This window comes from Sphaeramia orbicularis, chromosome 19 (assembly GCF_902148855.1).
Source record: "Sphaeramia orbicularis chromosome 19, fSphaOr1.1, whole genome shotgun sequence".
Lineage (NCBI taxonomy): Eukaryota > Metazoa > Chordata > Actinopteri > Kurtiformes > Apogonidae > Sphaeramia > Sphaeramia orbicularis.
The window spans coordinates 7,448,177-7,464,706 of NC_043975.1; the positions used below are offsets into that span (position 1 = coordinate 7,448,177).

Sequence of the window (16,530 nt, forward strand, 5' to 3'; positions counted from 1 at the left end):
ACTTAATAACCTATAAATTCTGACAATATTTACATTTACAAACTATCCTTTCACAAAACAAGTGAATAACCTGAGCTGAACCAGTAAAATAAGATTATAACCTATAAATAATGACAACTCCAAACGTTTCTCTTTGTTTTAGTGCAAAACAAAACTTATGAATAACTTAATAACTTATAACTTCTTAAAATATTTACATTTACAAACTATCCTTTCACAAAACAAGTGAATAACCTGAGCTGAACCAATAAAATAACAGGATAATAACCTATAAATAATGACAACTTCACATTTTACAAGTTGTTTTAGTGCAAAAATGAAAATATTTACATTTACAAACTATTCTTTCAAAAAAAAAGTGAATAACCTGAGCTGAACCAATAAAATAACAGAATAATAACCTGGAAATAATGACAGCTTCAAATTTAAGACTTTGTTTTAGTGCAAAAATGAAAATATTTACATTTACAAACTATCCTTTCACAACAAAATGTGAATAATCTGAGCTGAACCAGTAAAATAATAGGATGATAACCCATAAATAATGACAACTTCAAATGTTTTGCTTTTGTTTTAGTGCAAAAAAGCTTATGAGTAACTTGATAACTTATACATTCTGACAATATTTACATGACAACTCCAACTTTTTTTTTTTTACTTTGTTTTTGTCAAAAAAAAAAACAAAAACCCTTTTAAATTAACATATCACCTAAACCAGGGGTGTGAAACCCATTTTTGTTCAGGGGTCACATTCAGCCCAGTTTGAACTCAAATGGGCAGAAACAGTAAAATAAGAGAATAACCCATAAATAATGACAACTTCAAATGTTTTGCTTTTGTTTTAGTGGAAAAAAGCTTATGAGTAACTTGATAACTTATAAATTCTGACAATATTTACATTTACAAACTATCCTTTGACAAAAACATATGAATAACCTGAGCTGAACCAATAAAATAACAGGACAATAACCTATAAATAATGACGACTCCAAATGTTTCTCTTTGTTTTAGTGCAAAAAAAGCTTTTGAATAACTTAATAACTTAGAACTTCTGAACATATTTACATTAACAAACTATCCTTTCACAAAAACACACGAATAACCTGAGCCGAACCAGTAAAATAACAGGATAATATCCTATAAATAATAACGACTTCACATTTTACACTTTGTTTTAGTGCAAAAAAAGCTTATGAAAAACTTCTAAATTATGAAAATGTTAACATTTACAAACTATCCTTTCACAAAAAAATGTGAATAACCTGAGCTGAACCAGTAAACTAAAATTATAACCTATAGATAATGACAACTCCAACTTTTTTTTACTTTGTTTTTGTCAAAAAAAAAAAAAAAAAAAAAAAACTTTATAAATTAACATATCACCTAAACCAGGGGTGTGAAACCCATTTTAGTTCAGGGGTCACATTCAGCCCAGTTTGAACTCAAATGGGCAGAAACAGTAAAATAATAAGAGAAGAACCTAGAAATAATGACAACTCCAAATTTAACACTTTGTTTTAGTGCAAAAATGAAAATATTTACATTTACAAACTATCCTTTCACAAAAAAATGTGAATAACCTGAGCTGAACCAGTAAAATAATAGGATGATAACCCATAAATAATGACAACTTCACATTTTGCACTTTGTTTTAGAGCAAAAAAACTAATGAATAACTTATAAATTATGAAAATATTTACATTTACAAACTATCTTTTCACAAAACAAGTGAATAACCTGAGCTGAACCAATAAAATAACAGGATAATAACCTATAAATAATGACAACTTCACATTTTACAAGTTGTTTTAGTGCAAAATGAAAATATTTACATTTACAAACTATCCTTTCACAACAAAATGTGAATAACCTGAGCTGAACCAGTAAAATAATAGGATGATAACCTATAGATAATGACAACTTCACATTTTACACGTTGTTTTAGTGCAAAAATTAAAAATATTTACATTTACAAACTATCCTTTCACAAAAACAAGTGAATAACCTGAGCTGAACCAATAAAATAACAGAATAATAACCCATAAATAATGACAACTCCACATTTTGCTTTTGTTTTATTGCAAAAAAAGCTTATGAATAACTTAATAACTTATAAATTCTGACAATATTTAGGATAATAACCTACAAATAATGACAACTCCAAATTTTATACTTTGTTTTAGGGCAAAAAAACTAATGAATAACTTACAAATTATGAAAATGTTAACATTAACAAACTATCCTTTCACAAAAAAATGTGAATAACTTGAGCTGAACCAGTAAAATAAGATTATAACGTGTAGATAATGACAACTCCTACTTTTGTTTTTCCTTTGTTTTTGTAAAAAAAAAAAAAAAAAAAACCCTTATAAATTAAAATATCATCAAAACCAGGGTGTCAAACCCATTTTAGTTCAGGGGTCACATTCAGCCCATTTTAATCCCAAATGGGTCATAACAGTAAAATAATTGCCTATAAATAATGACGACTCCAAATGTTTCTCTTTGTTTTAGTGCAAAAAAAAAAAAGCTTTTGAATAACTTAATAACTTAGAACTTCTGAAAATATTTACATTGACAAACTATCCTTTCACAAAAACATATGAATAACCTGAGCCGAACCAGTAAAATAACAGGATAATAACCTATAAATAATGACAACTTCACATTTTACACTTTGTTTTAGTGCAAAAATGAAAATACTTACATTTACAAACTATCCTTTCACAAAAAAATGTGAATAACCTGAGCTGAACCAGTAAAATAACAGAATAACCAATAAATGACAACTTCACATTTTGCACTTTGTTTTAGAGCAAAAAACTAATGAATAGCTTTTAAATTATGAAAATATTTACATTTACAAACTATCCTTTCACAAAACAAGTGAATAACCTGAGCTGAACCAGTAAAACAATAGGATAATAACCTATAAATAATGACAACTCCAAATGTTATACTTTGATTTAGAACAAAACAACTAATGAATAACTTATAAATGTTACTTATAAACTGTTTACAGTTACATTTGCACATTTTTATTCTACTTTTATATTTTTTTTACCTCCTTTTTTTGTGCAGTTTATCTCTAATTTGCACATGTTTTGATTGCACACCACTTTATATCATGTATTTGTATCTTATTGTGTTGTTATTTAGATGTAAATGCACTGTCACTGGTAGAGACCACCTGCAGTTCTGTTGTACAACTGGTGAAATGATAATAAAGCCTATTCTATTCTATTCTATTCTATTCTATTCTATTCTATTCTATTCTATTCTTTTCCGTTTTTTTTCGTTTTTTTTTTTTCGTTTTATTCAGTTTTATTTTATTCTTTTCTGTTTTATTTATTTTATTTTATTTTATTTTCTTGTACCTTACTGTTTAAATTATCCTGATTTCTTTCCCAGTTCTGGTTGGTCTTCCAGTTCATTATGTGTAGTGTGTTTGCTCTTCTATTCTATTCTTTTCTATTCTATTCTATTCTATTCTATTCTATTCTATTCTATTCTATTCTATTCTATTCTGTTTTTTTTCCGTTTTTTTTTTTTTTTTTTTTTCAGTTTTATTCAGTTTTATTTTATTCTTTTCTGTTTCATTTTATTTTATTTTATTTATTTTATTTTATTTTATTTTATTTTATTTTATTTTATTTTATTTTATTTTATTTACTGTTTAAATTATCCTGATTTCTTTCCCAGTTCTGGTTGTACTTCCAGTTCATTATGTGTAGTGTGTTTGCTCTTGTGTTCTATTCTATTCTATTCTATTCTATTCTATTCTATTCTATTCTATTCTATTCTTTTTTTTTTTTTTTTTTTTTTTCCTGTCAAATGCTGTCCCTTCAAGGCAAATTCCCAGAATGGGATCAATAAAGTGTATTTATCTATTTATCCATTAAACCAAGAAGAAATTTGGGGTTGTCCTTATTTATAGGCATAATGTAATATTTAAAAAAAATTTTCATGTTAAACCAAGAAGAATATTTGGAGTCATTATTTATAGCTTATTATGCTATTATTTTAATTTTGAACATGTTGGTGTGTGTGTGTGTGTGTGTGTGGAACCTGAGCTAAAATCGTTAATATCTTTAGTGTAATTTTTTTTGGCCAATCATCGTATATTTGACACCCCTGCTCTATACACTTATGAAACACAAATGAGTGAAACTACACTCTCTTATATTTCCCTCCAGGAGGCTGTAAAGGCAGGTTCAACACAGTGTTTGACTGGATCAGGAAGGAGAGGACGGCCTACGGGGAGGTGGTGATCCGCTTCAACACCTACTTCATGAGAGACGACTGGTACTGGCTGTACGAGAACCGAAACAACAGGACGCGCTATGGAGATCCGGTGGCCCTGCAGGTCGGATGGAGAGGGATTCCCACGGGTGGAGTGGACGCATATGTGCACGTGTGGTCCAGAAAAAGAGATGACGTCTACTTCTTCAAAGGTGAAGCTGCACTCAAAAAAATGATTCTTGGCTCTAATAAACATGAAGTAATATTTTAAAGTAAAATGTAACTGAACTATATGAGATTTAAAGTTTATTTATCTGAAAAAGTCAAACATAATGTGAATATGCTTAGTATAAAGTGAATCCAAACAACTAAAGTAAACTTTATTTTCTAGATCACATAAAAAGGCTGAGCGTCACAGTCAAACACAGTTTATGTAAAAGTTTGCATTAACTAAAGCAAATCTGACTGAAGGTATTTAATTTATTCATATTGACTCAATATGATAGAAAAAACATTGTATTAAATGCAACTCTTTACATTAAACTTATGTAATAAAATTCCATGGAAAATTTACATGTAATTAAAATACATAAAGTCAACATTTTTGACTTAATTATTTTTGTAAAAGGTCTGCGTTTCCTGTAAAAACAGAAACTCAGGTGGTCCACTGGAGTAAAAGTACCAGTATCCTCCTGAGACCCAGCAATGCATTTATGTCCGCTGTAGTGGAGGAGAGTTTCATAGCTTTATTTAACCCTTTCATGCATGAATTTATGAAAACCTAGTCAATATTTTTTTCTTGAATGTTTTTGTTCCTCTTTAGGCATGAAAAAAAAAGAATGCAAGTGTTTTTTTGTTTTTTTTTTTTCTTTTTATGAACCTATTTTTCATGGAGTTACAAAAATGTCCCCTCAGCTGGACACCATGCATTTAAGTTTTGAAGCAAAGAAACATTTATTTAAACATCATCAGAAAGTGATAAACTGTGTGAAAACTATGAAATAAAAACATTTTTAATGCCACTAATTGCTAAATTGCTACTGTTTTCTCACATTTTCTCATACTCTAATATTAGTTATTACTCATTTCATGGGGATAAAATCCTCCTGAGACCCGGGAATATGACAGTTTTAGCTTTTTTTTACATTAAAAAATTGTCTTGATAGCAAACTGCATAATGCAACAGTTTTTTCAGATACAGTTTAAAAATTTTTTTAATTTATTTGTTGATTTTTTATTTATTTATTTATTTTTTAAATGGAATATCCTTTGCAATGGACAGCATTTTTAAAGTAAAACTGTCAAACTTTTGTCCCCTATGGAGGACAAAATGCATTGCTTGGTCTCAGGAGGATATGCAAAAAAAAAGAAAAAAAGTTTGTTAATATCTTGAATGTAATTTTTTGCAAATCATCGTATGTTTGACACCCCTGCTTTATACACTTATGAAACAACAATAATAACAATTAACAATTGATTTACACCAAAACATGTTACTGCAGATCAGTTTAATAAAGTTAATAATAATAATAATAAAGTTTAATAAAGAATATTTACATGCATTAAAGCAATCAAATTACCTATAAATAAATAAATATATAAATACATTTCAATGAGACCAAGTTGTCCAATCCACTGATAAAAACTATATTTGCACAGTTTATCAGTGCTTATACATGTTATACATTCACAAAACACATTTATTCAACATTTTTGTTGTGAAACCTCCTGTAATTACACAAGATATTTGTCAATTAACAAACAAGTCTTGTTAAACTTACAGAACAAAAACTTCTTTAACGGTTAATTGTCAGTAATTTTATCTCATTTTATAATTATTTTACAGTATTAAACTTTAAAAAATTAACAGTTTAATCTCATAAATAGAAAATAAATATTTGTGAAACTACGATACTTTTGCAAATGTATTTAACTATTTTTGTGGGAATAAATAAATATATAAATAAATAAATAAATAAATAAAATCTTTTAACCCTTTCATGTATAGTGGTCACTACAGTGGACAGCCATTCTACAGCTGTTCTCTTGTATATTTATGGTTTTTATTGTTTTAGTTCCACCTCAGCCAACAAAATGGATCATCCCATACACTGACATTCATTCCATTACTGTAATTTTACTGTTCTTGATAAACCTGATCTGCACTAACATGTTTGAGTGTAAATCAATTGCTTGTTATTATTATTAGACTGTAATTAACAGTTTTTTTCAAACATTTTTTTTTTTGGCATATTATCTCCATAAAATGAGTAATGACTAGAATTAGAATATGTTAAAATGACAAAACATCAGATTAGTAGCACCAAAAAAAGTTATTTCATAGTTTTCACACAGTATATCAGTAAATACATGTTTTTTTTGCTTCAAAAATTAAATGCATGGAGTCCAGCTGAGTGGGCATTTTTTGAACTCCATGAAAAATAGGTTCATAAAAAAAAAAAAGAAGTTCAATGACAGTGTTTTTTTCATGCGTAAAGATGGATATAAAACACTCAGGAAAAAAAATCTTGATTAAGGCTCTCATAATTCAGCAATGAAAGGGTTAAAAAATGGAAATTTTTATGGTTCTTCACAGTGACAGTTTTTTCATGTTATTTTACATTTGACATGTAAAATCACAGTCTATTTTTGTCATTTCATTGATATTTTCCTGTATCTTAAAAATACAGGAAAAATCTGTAAAATAAACGGTAAAAATTCTGTTAAATTACAGCTTTTTTTTTTTTTTTTTACAGTGTGTGATGCTTCTGTTGACAGGTACTCAGTTCTGGAAGTACAACCAGGACCAGGACCAGGCCTTCACACAGGACCAGGAGGGGTGGCGCTACCCGAGGCGGATCTCGGAGGGTTTCCCGGGGGTTCCCAGTCCCATCGACACAGCCTTTTACGACCGAAGGGAGTCCCGCATCTACTTCTTCAAGAACAGCCTAGTGAGAACGCCGTCCTTATCTACCCTTTTACACATGACAAATGGTGCAGGAAACCCACAGGAATAGTTCTATTAGAAGGATCTGAAACACCAGCGTCTCAGGGGTTGGTGGAGAAATGTCAGCAGAAAAGATTAACCCATAAAGACCCAGTGTTGCTTTAGTGGCAGCTCCCAAATGAATTTGTCTCTCTATTTAACCTTTAAGTGATTTATCTCCTTCTATTATACTATTATCCTCTGGAAGATCATGTATTTTCCCATCTTTAATTGAAAACTGAAGAAATAGTGACTTTTTTCAGCAAAATGGCTTGTGTAGTATGTCGGGCATGTAACGATATGAAAATTTCATATCACGGTTATTGTGACCAAAATTATCACGATTATCATTATTATCGCGGTATTGTTGAAATTATGCTCAAAATGTTCAAAAAGTACTGATACACACACAAATAATTTAACCAAGTTGTATTTTGAGAAAAAAACAAAAAAAAAAAACCCAAAACAAATAAAATACACTGAACAAAAATATAAACGCACCACTTTTGTTTTTGCTCCCATTTTTCATGAGCTGAACGCAAAGATCTAAAACTTTTTCTATGTACACAAAAGGCCTATTTCTCTCAAATATTGTTCATAAATTTGTCTAAATCTGTGTTAGTGAGCACTTCTCCTTTGTCCTTTGCTGAGATAATCCATCCACCTCACAGGTGTGGCAGCTCAAGATGCTGATTAGACAGCAGGATTATTGCACAGGTGTGCCTTAGGCTGGCCACAATAAAAGGCCACTCTAAAATGTGCACTTTTACTGTATTGGGTGGTCCAGGGGGGTCAGAAAACCAGTCAGTATTTGGTGTGACCACCATTTTCCTCGCACAGTCTTCTTCATGAATTCTCTGAAACAGCTTTGGAGATGGCTTATGGTAGAGAAATGAACATTCAGTTCACAGGCAGAAGCTCTGGTGGAGATTCCTGAAGTCAGCATGCCGATTTCATATTCCCTCAAAACTTGTGACATCTGTGGTATTGTGCTGTGTGATAAAACTGCACATTTTGGAGTGGCCTTTTATTGTGGCCAGCCTAAGGCACACCTGTGCAAAAATCCTGCTGTCTAATCAGCATCTTGATATGCCACACCTGTGAGGTGGATGGATTATCTCAGCAAAGAAGAAGTGTTCACTAACGCAAATTTAGACAGATTTGTGAACAATATTTGAGAGAAATAAACCTTGTGTGTACACAGAAAAAGTTTTAGATCTTTGAGTTCAGCTCATGACAAATGGGAGCAAAAACAAAAGTGGTGCGTTTATATTTTTGTTCAGTGTAATTGGCACAATGTACTTTCTCTTGACAGAAACATTCAAATATTAACCCTTAGTGGTCTGAGCCTATTTTGGCCGTTTTTCAGTACTTTTGATTTTGCCTTTATATACTATATAAACAAATGTTTACTATACCCATGTTTGGGGTCTTTTTTTTCAGCACAACTTCATTTATATCATCTGCCTGTTATTTTTTTCACTTTAACCTACTTTATCAATGTAAAAGGCTAGAAAACACAAAAAAAATTATAAAATTTGATTTGAAAAATGTACATAATTTATTGCATGAATAACACACAGATGCTCAATGAACCTTTTCAAAGACTTTAAAAGTGAATGTTGGTTCCAAATATGAGGTATATAAAATAAAAATTGTGATAAATTAAAACTATTCTCAAATATTTGACATAAAAGCAGATCTTTACATAGGCATTTTCTCCGGAAAAGTGTGGTAATCAAACACAGTTATCATGATAATTAGAATTTAAACAGTAATACTAACTGTTGACAGTTTTACTGCGCTTTATTGTTATACCAGTAATCATTACATTCCTAGTAGGATGACAGTTATAGCCTATTTAACACTTTAACCATTTAAAACCCAGAACTATTTTTGTGCCAAATTCCAAATTAATATTTCTCTTCTCTCATAAACTCTCTTAAGGAATTTATTTCCATTTACTATCATATTATCCAGGTCATTTGTTTGTGAAAATTGTGTATTTTCCTATATTTGAATGTACTCTAGGCTATGAAGAACACCTATCTGACTAGTAAATTAAAGGATATTATATTAAAACAGATTTTTTTTTTTTCATTATATTTAAACCTTACCCAAGTCACTTATCATTATTTATTATAATATTATTCTCTGATGTATTTATTATTTATTAAATTAAATGTTATTTTCCTGGATTTCATTTACTAATCATGTAGATGTTCTCAAAAACTGAGTTCATTCAAATATTATTACATCAAAACAGAGAAAATTGAAGAAAATATAAAGTTTGAGATTATTACTTAAACACAAGCTGTAATTAAAAATAAAGTTGTACTCGGGGGGGGGGGGCAGTCTGCAGTTTAGTTTTTGGACATCAACAGGGATCAGCAGGTATAAAATATTTTAGATCAGAAGATAGTTTTGGTCACTGGTGTCTGTTTGGGTCAGGGGCGCCACTACTGACTGTGGGTCCCATGAAAGCATGAGCGTTGTTTCTTGAGGGTCCATACATAACGTCACTTATGCTAGCGTACAACAACACTGAAACTTGGCATGCTTTCAATGTCCGACTCCCGACTTCTATTCCTCTATTATCTATGGGGCAGCCATGGCTCAGATGGTAGAGCGGGTCGTCTAATAACCAAAGGGTTAGTGGTTCGAATCTGGCTCTGTCCATGTGCTGATGTGTCCTTGTCAGTGGCGGCTGCTCGTCTTTCAGACAGGGGAAGCTCATTGTCGGCTTACATCAAAAAACATTGTCAAGTTATTTAAACATACATTTGGCCCTCCGTTCCTTTTTAAGAAAATTCTCAGTGACCTTATCGTACCAGTAGGCGTCTTTTCCAGGACTGGACCAGTGTCCTCTGAATGTCCAGCAGAGCTGGGCTGCTCAGACGGCCTTGGCCCAGTGTGTTGTGGGTGTAAGACTTCAGCCTTTTAAACTACAGATGCTCCTTTCACTCCGACCTAGCCGACAGTTTGACTGATTTAACTATCTACAAAACGATATTAAACTCGAACAAGAAATTATTAAATTATGAAACTGAAACAAGAAAACGCTGAAATTATGTTAAATTGAAACAAGGAAGTCCAATGAGTGTGTTTTATTTACAGTGCAAGAAATGAACGAGTAATTTCGTAGTGGTTTTCTCTCTCGATTTCACAGCAGAATGTGCGATGGTATTAAACTGAACTGTGTCAGTGAAGGAGTAGATCTGAAACTAGCTGTCAGTCAAACGGGATTCAGCCTTTCGACTAATCATCCAATCAGCACGTGGGATTCTGGCGTCCAGCCCGGCCGAGCTCCGCCCACAGCTCCATTCACCCCCAGAGATGCCGGGCGTCCGGGGGCGGGACAACATGGTGGCATTTATCCAATTACCGTCCAGTTTTGAGGCAATGAAAAAACAGTTCCACTCAGTCCCATTGAAGTGCATGGACGCTGAGAGTCTACGGACAAATGCACTGAGCAGAGATGGAATGAGAAAACAGAGACACGGGAATGGAGGAGAAGTGAACAACATGGAGTCTGTGATTTGTGATAAAACTGATTCTGAACAAACTCATCTGTGAGATGAACGTGTTCTAACACATTTGTAGTCAATAAAATGTCAACACAACCGAACATATTTAACCATTTAATTTTCGTAATTTTAGGGGAAGCTGAGCTTCCTTTGCAGTCTGTGAAAAATCGCCACTGGTCCCTGGGCAAGGCACTTCACCCTCCTTGTCTCCAGTGCTGCTACTCACACTGGTGTATGAATGTGTGTGAATGTTTGGTGGTGGTCAGAGGGGTGTAGGCGCAGATTGGCGGCCACACTTCCTTCAGTCTGCCCCAGGACAGCTGTGGATACAGATGTAGTTGACCACCACCAGAGGGAGGATGTGAGAGCGAATGAATAATGGATCCACTGTACGCGCTTTGAGTATGCGTTCATAGAAAAGCGCTATAGAAATCTAATCCATTATTATTATTGTACAGTGGACCTTACACAAAATTTTCACAACTTCTAACCTGTATCCACTGGACCCCCTCCACTGCTCTATGGGCCCCCCACAAATGCTGGGCCTCATGAATTTGTCATGTTTACCCCCCCCCCCCCTCCTTTTACAACGCCCCAGTGCATGGGGATGTTCATGAATTCTGAGACTGCCGACAGTTCAGTTCAGGTGAACGTTAGTGCCACTAATGTAGGATATAGGTGGAAGAAAACTGTCACAACCTGCCTGTTATTTACATTGGTTGGTTGTCCCCCACCAAAGATGAAATTCATTGATCAGAAGTAGGGATGTAAAAACCAGAGGGGGAGTTGACCCCCAACCCCCACCAAATCACACCCTGATGACAAATGCAATAATATAGTTTTATATTGGGATGAATATCATTGGATTGGTTCGTTTGGTTCTTCTCTATGAACTCCCCACAAATGCTGGGCCCCATGAATTTGTCATGTTTACCCCCCCCTATCGGCGCCCCAGGTTTGGGTCTTTATGGGTTAATTTCTTGCTGTAAAATCTATAGAAAGTCGAACCTCGGACCCACAGAGATGATAAACACTCCAGGTGAACTCTTCATGCACCAGGTTAATCCGACTGCAGACTGTTCCGTCTCCACAGCAGCTGTTTGGGTTCTCGGTAATCGAACAGATCTCCATTTAGAGAATTCTTGAAAGGCCCAAAGCCCAGGCTAATTCATTGTTTCTCCCCATTATGAGGGAATGTATTCATGCAAACATTCCCCCGACTTCCTCTGTGACTTGTTAGATATAATTGAATTCATTTCTACGTAAGGAAAACAATTATCTGTTCTAACAGGTGTACGGCTTCGACGTGGGCGCCAACAGCTTGGCAAGAGGCTTCCCCAAACGCATCAGAGACGTGTTCCCTCCAGTGGTGAGTGGAGACCATCCAGATGGCAACGTTGACGCTGCCTACTTCTCCTACACCCACAACGCCGTCTTTCTACTCAAGGGCACGGGTTTCTGGCAGGTGGTGGGGAGTCGCGATCGTTGGCGGCGGCCGTTTCTGCCGCGCAATGGCCTCCTGCCACGAAAGGAGGTGGACACGCAGTGGTTTGACATCTGCAACGTTCATCCAGCTGCACTCAGAATGAACGAGCACAGTCCAGTGCATTCATGACTCAGTAGTTTTACTAGTATTCAGTTAATATAGGGGCAGGATATTAGTGATTATTAGACTAAAACAGATATTTGAAAGTACTGATCCCAAGTACTTTTTGCAAGTACTTAAGTAAATGTAGGACACTGTTATCAGGAAAATGTGCAATAAGTATGAAAAGTCAAAGTAAAATGGCCCCCGACTGTTTTTTACTGCTATATATGATATTTTTAAAATTAATTCTACTGTTATAAATGTGAAGTTTTGAGCTGATTTAATGTAATTGCTGTTGATTATCGTGTATTTTAAGCCTTTTAACGCCAAGAACTATTTTTATGGCAACTTTCAAATGACTATTTCTGTACATTTACATTTTTGAAGTCACCGATTATATTATCCTCTACATTCTCTCTATCCTCATTCTTCTCTATCCTCTACTATTTTTTTTTTTTTTGCGTTTTTAGTGAAAATCAGATATTTTCCCATATCGTTAGCTTCATAGCATAATTGCACCAGAAGGCAGCCAGACTACCATTCTGCTGTTATGATGCTGGACAAGACAAGTTTAATAGAAAAAAAAAAAATAGATAAATAAAATAAAATGCTTTTTTTTCCCTTTTGTTTTTTTTTTTTTTTTGTTTTTTTTTTTTTGCGTTTTTAGTGAAAATAAGATATTTCCCCATATCGTTTGCTTCATAGCATAATTGCACCAGAAGGCAGCCAGACTACCATTCTGCTGTTATGATCCTGGACAAGACAAGTTTAATAGAAAAAAAAAAATAAATAAATAAAATGCTTTTTTTTTTTCACTTTTTTTTTTTTTTTTTGCGTTTTTAGTGAAAATCCGATATTTTCCCATATCGTTAGCTTCATAGCATAATTGCACCAGAAGGCAGCCAGACTACCATTCTGCTGTTATGATGCTGGACAAGACAAGTTTAATAGAAAAAAAAAAAAAATGCTTTTTTTTTTCACTATTTTTTTTTTTTTTGCATTTTTAGTGAAAATCAGATATTTCCCCATATCGTTAGCTTCATAGCATAATTGCACCAGAAGGCAGCCAGACTACCATTCTGCTATTATGATGCTGGACAATACAAGTTTAATAGAAAAAAAAATAGATAAATAAAATAAAATGCTTTTTTTTTCACTTTTCACTTTTTTTTTTTTTTTTTTTTTTGCGTTTTTTGTGAAAATCCGATATTTCCCCATATCGTTAGCTTCATAGCATAATTGCACCAGAAGGCAGCCAGACTACCATTCTGCTGTTATGATGCTGGACAAGACAAGTTTAATAGAAAAAAAAAAAAAAAGCTTTTTTTTTTCACTATTTTTTTTTTTTTTGTTTTTTTTTTTTTGCATTTTTAGTGAAAATCAGATATTTCCCCATATCGTTAGCTTCATAGCATAATTGCACCAGAAGGCAGCCAGACTACCATTCTGCTATTATGATGCTGGACAATACAAGTTTAATAGAAAAAAAAAAGATAAATAAAATAAAATGCTTTTTTTTTTCTTCACTTTTTTTTTTTTTTTTTTTTTTTGTGTTTTTAGTGAAAATCAGATATTTTCCCATATCGTTAGCTTCATAGCATAATTGCACCAGAAGGCAGCCAGACTACCATTCTGCTGTTATGATGCTGGACAATACAAGTTTAATAGAAAAAAAAAAATAGATAAATAAAATGCTTTTTTTTTTCACTTTCCACTTTTTTTTTTTTTTTTTGCGTTTTTAGTGAAAATCCGGTATTTTCCCATATCGTTAGCTTCATAGCATAATTGCACCAGAAGGCAGCCAGACTACCATTCTGCTGTTATGATGCTGGACAATACAAGTTTAATAGAAAAAAAAAATAGATAAATAAAATGCTTTTTTTTTTCACTTTTTTTTTTTTTTTGCGTTTTTAGTGAAAATCCGATATTTTCCCATATCGTTAGCTTCATAGCATAATTGCACCAGAAGGCAGCCAGACTACCATTCTGCTGTTATGATGCTGGACAAGACAAGTTTAATAGAAAAAAAAAAAAAATGCTTTTTTTTTTCACTATTTTTTTTTTTTTTGCATTTTTAGTGAAAATCAGATATTTCCCCATATCGTTAGCTTCATAGCATAATTGCACCAGAAGGCAGCCAGACTACCATTCTGCTATTATGATGCTGGACAATACAAGTTTAATAGAAAAAAAAATAGATAAATAAAATAAAATGCTTTTTTTTTTCACTTTTCACTTTTTTTTTTTTTTTTTTTTTTTGCGTTTTTTGTGAAAATCCGATATTTCCCCATATCGTTAGCTTCATAGCATAATTGCACCAGAAGGCAGCCAGACTACCATTCTGCTGTTATGATGCTGGACAAGACAAGTTTAATAGAAAAAAAAAAAAAAAGCTTTTTTTTTTCACTATTTTTTTTTTTTTGTTTTTTTTTTTTTGCATTTTTAGTGAAAATCAGATATTTCCCCATATCGTTAGCTTCATAGCATAATTGCACCAGAAGGCAGCCAGACTACCATTCTGCTATTATGATGCTGGACAATACAAGTTTAATAGAAAAAAAAATAGATAAATAAAATAAAATGCTTTTTTTTTTCACTTTTCACTTTTTTTTTTTTTTTTTTGTGTTTTTAGTGAAAATCAGATATTTCCCCATATCGTTAGCTTCATAGCATAATTGCACCAGAAGGCAGCCAGACTACCATTCTGCTATTATGATGCTGGACAATACAAGTTTAATAGAAAAAAAAAAGATAAATAAAATAAATGCTTTTTTTTTTCTTCACTTTTTTTTTTTTTTTTTTTTTTGTGTTTTTAGTGAAAATCAGATATTTTCCCATATCGTTAGCTTCATAGCATAATTGCACCAGAAGGCAGCCAGACTACCATTCTGCTGTTATGATGCTGGACAATACAAGTTTAATAGAAAAAAAAAAATAGATAAATAAAATGCTTTTTTTTTTTCACTTTCCACTTTTTTTTTTTTTTTTTGCGTTTTTAGTGAAAATCCGGTATTTTCCCATATCGTTAGCTTCATAGCATAATTGCACCAGAAGGCAGCCAGACTACCATTCTGCTGTTATGATGCTGGACAATACAAGTTTAATAGAAAAAAAAAATAGATAAATAAAATGCTTTTTTTTTCACTTTCCACTTTTTTTTTTTTTTGCGTTTTTAGTGAAAATCCGGTATTTTCCCATATCGTTAGCTTCATAGCATAATTGCACCAGATAGCAGCCAGACTACCATTCTGCTGTTATGATCCTGGACGACAAGTTTAATAACTTGCCCCCCCGGGCACCACCAAAATTTAACAATTTGTTCCTTGTGCTAGTATCAACATTTCCTGAAAAATTCCCTAACTTTGTGAATAATCTTGCTAACAGACAGACAAACAAACCCCAATGAAAACATAAAAATTAGTATTTCCTTCCACTATCATTGATCCAACTCCATGGGTTTTACTGGTGAATCAATGTTGTAGAAGATGACCGCGTTTCCATGGTAACTACGAAGCCTCTGAACGTCCAAATGGGTCATATCTGATGACCATGAACAGATGACAAACTGTATTTTACACCAATTATTTACATGTATGGATAGGATTAATAGTTTAAAAGCTATTACACATTTTAAATCAGTAGATGCTTTTGGTCACTGGTGGCTGTTTTATTGCAGGAGCTTTGTTTTACTAAGACCACAGATACATTTGTTGTACGACTGAGCTATTTACATAAAAAAACAAAAAACACAAAAATTATTAAACTTGGGCTGTGTAATAGAAGTAACAGAATCTCCACTATCATGCATTTATTAAAAATGATTAAAAGCGTGGATTTGAACCAAACCGTGCACATCATCTGTAAATTTCTCCCTTTTTTTGCATTCCATTTTGACTCTACACATATTAAATAGAACAGAATCAACCTCATTCATACTGTACATTTCTAAACAATAGCACTTTTCTTTTGTAAAACATCTGTTAGAAAATACAATCGGACGAGGCTGCTGCAATGAGCACAAGAATTAGCAACAAAATGAATAAAAAAAACCTGTTAAATGTTTTAGGAAGAAAATTAAAGCCAGAGTTTTTGTGCATTTATTGTCTTTAATAGTGATTCAAATGCCCGCAAAACAAATGGCATGAATTTTACAAAGAAATTGGTCAGTCTGAGTGTTTGTGAGCATG

At 32.7% G+C, this 16,530-nt stretch overlaps 1 protein-coding gene across 1 annotated transcript in view; it reads left to right on the plus strand.

Moving 5' to 3' along the window:
* LOC115410457 (matrix metallopeptidase-21-like) overlaps nt 1-12,370 on the plus strand; it is a 32,535-nt gene extending 20,165 nt beyond the window's left edge. The window contains exons 6-8 of the mRNA XM_030122113.1: nt 4,197-4,454; nt 7,021-7,193; nt 12,047-12,370. Of these exons, the coding sequence (XP_029977973.1) occupies nt 4,197-4,454; nt 7,021-7,193; nt 12,047-12,370 (755 nt within the window). The remainder of the gene's footprint in view (nt 1-4,196; nt 4,455-7,020; nt 7,194-12,046) is intronic.
* The last annotated feature ends 4,160 nt before the right edge of the window (nt 12,371-16,530 follow it).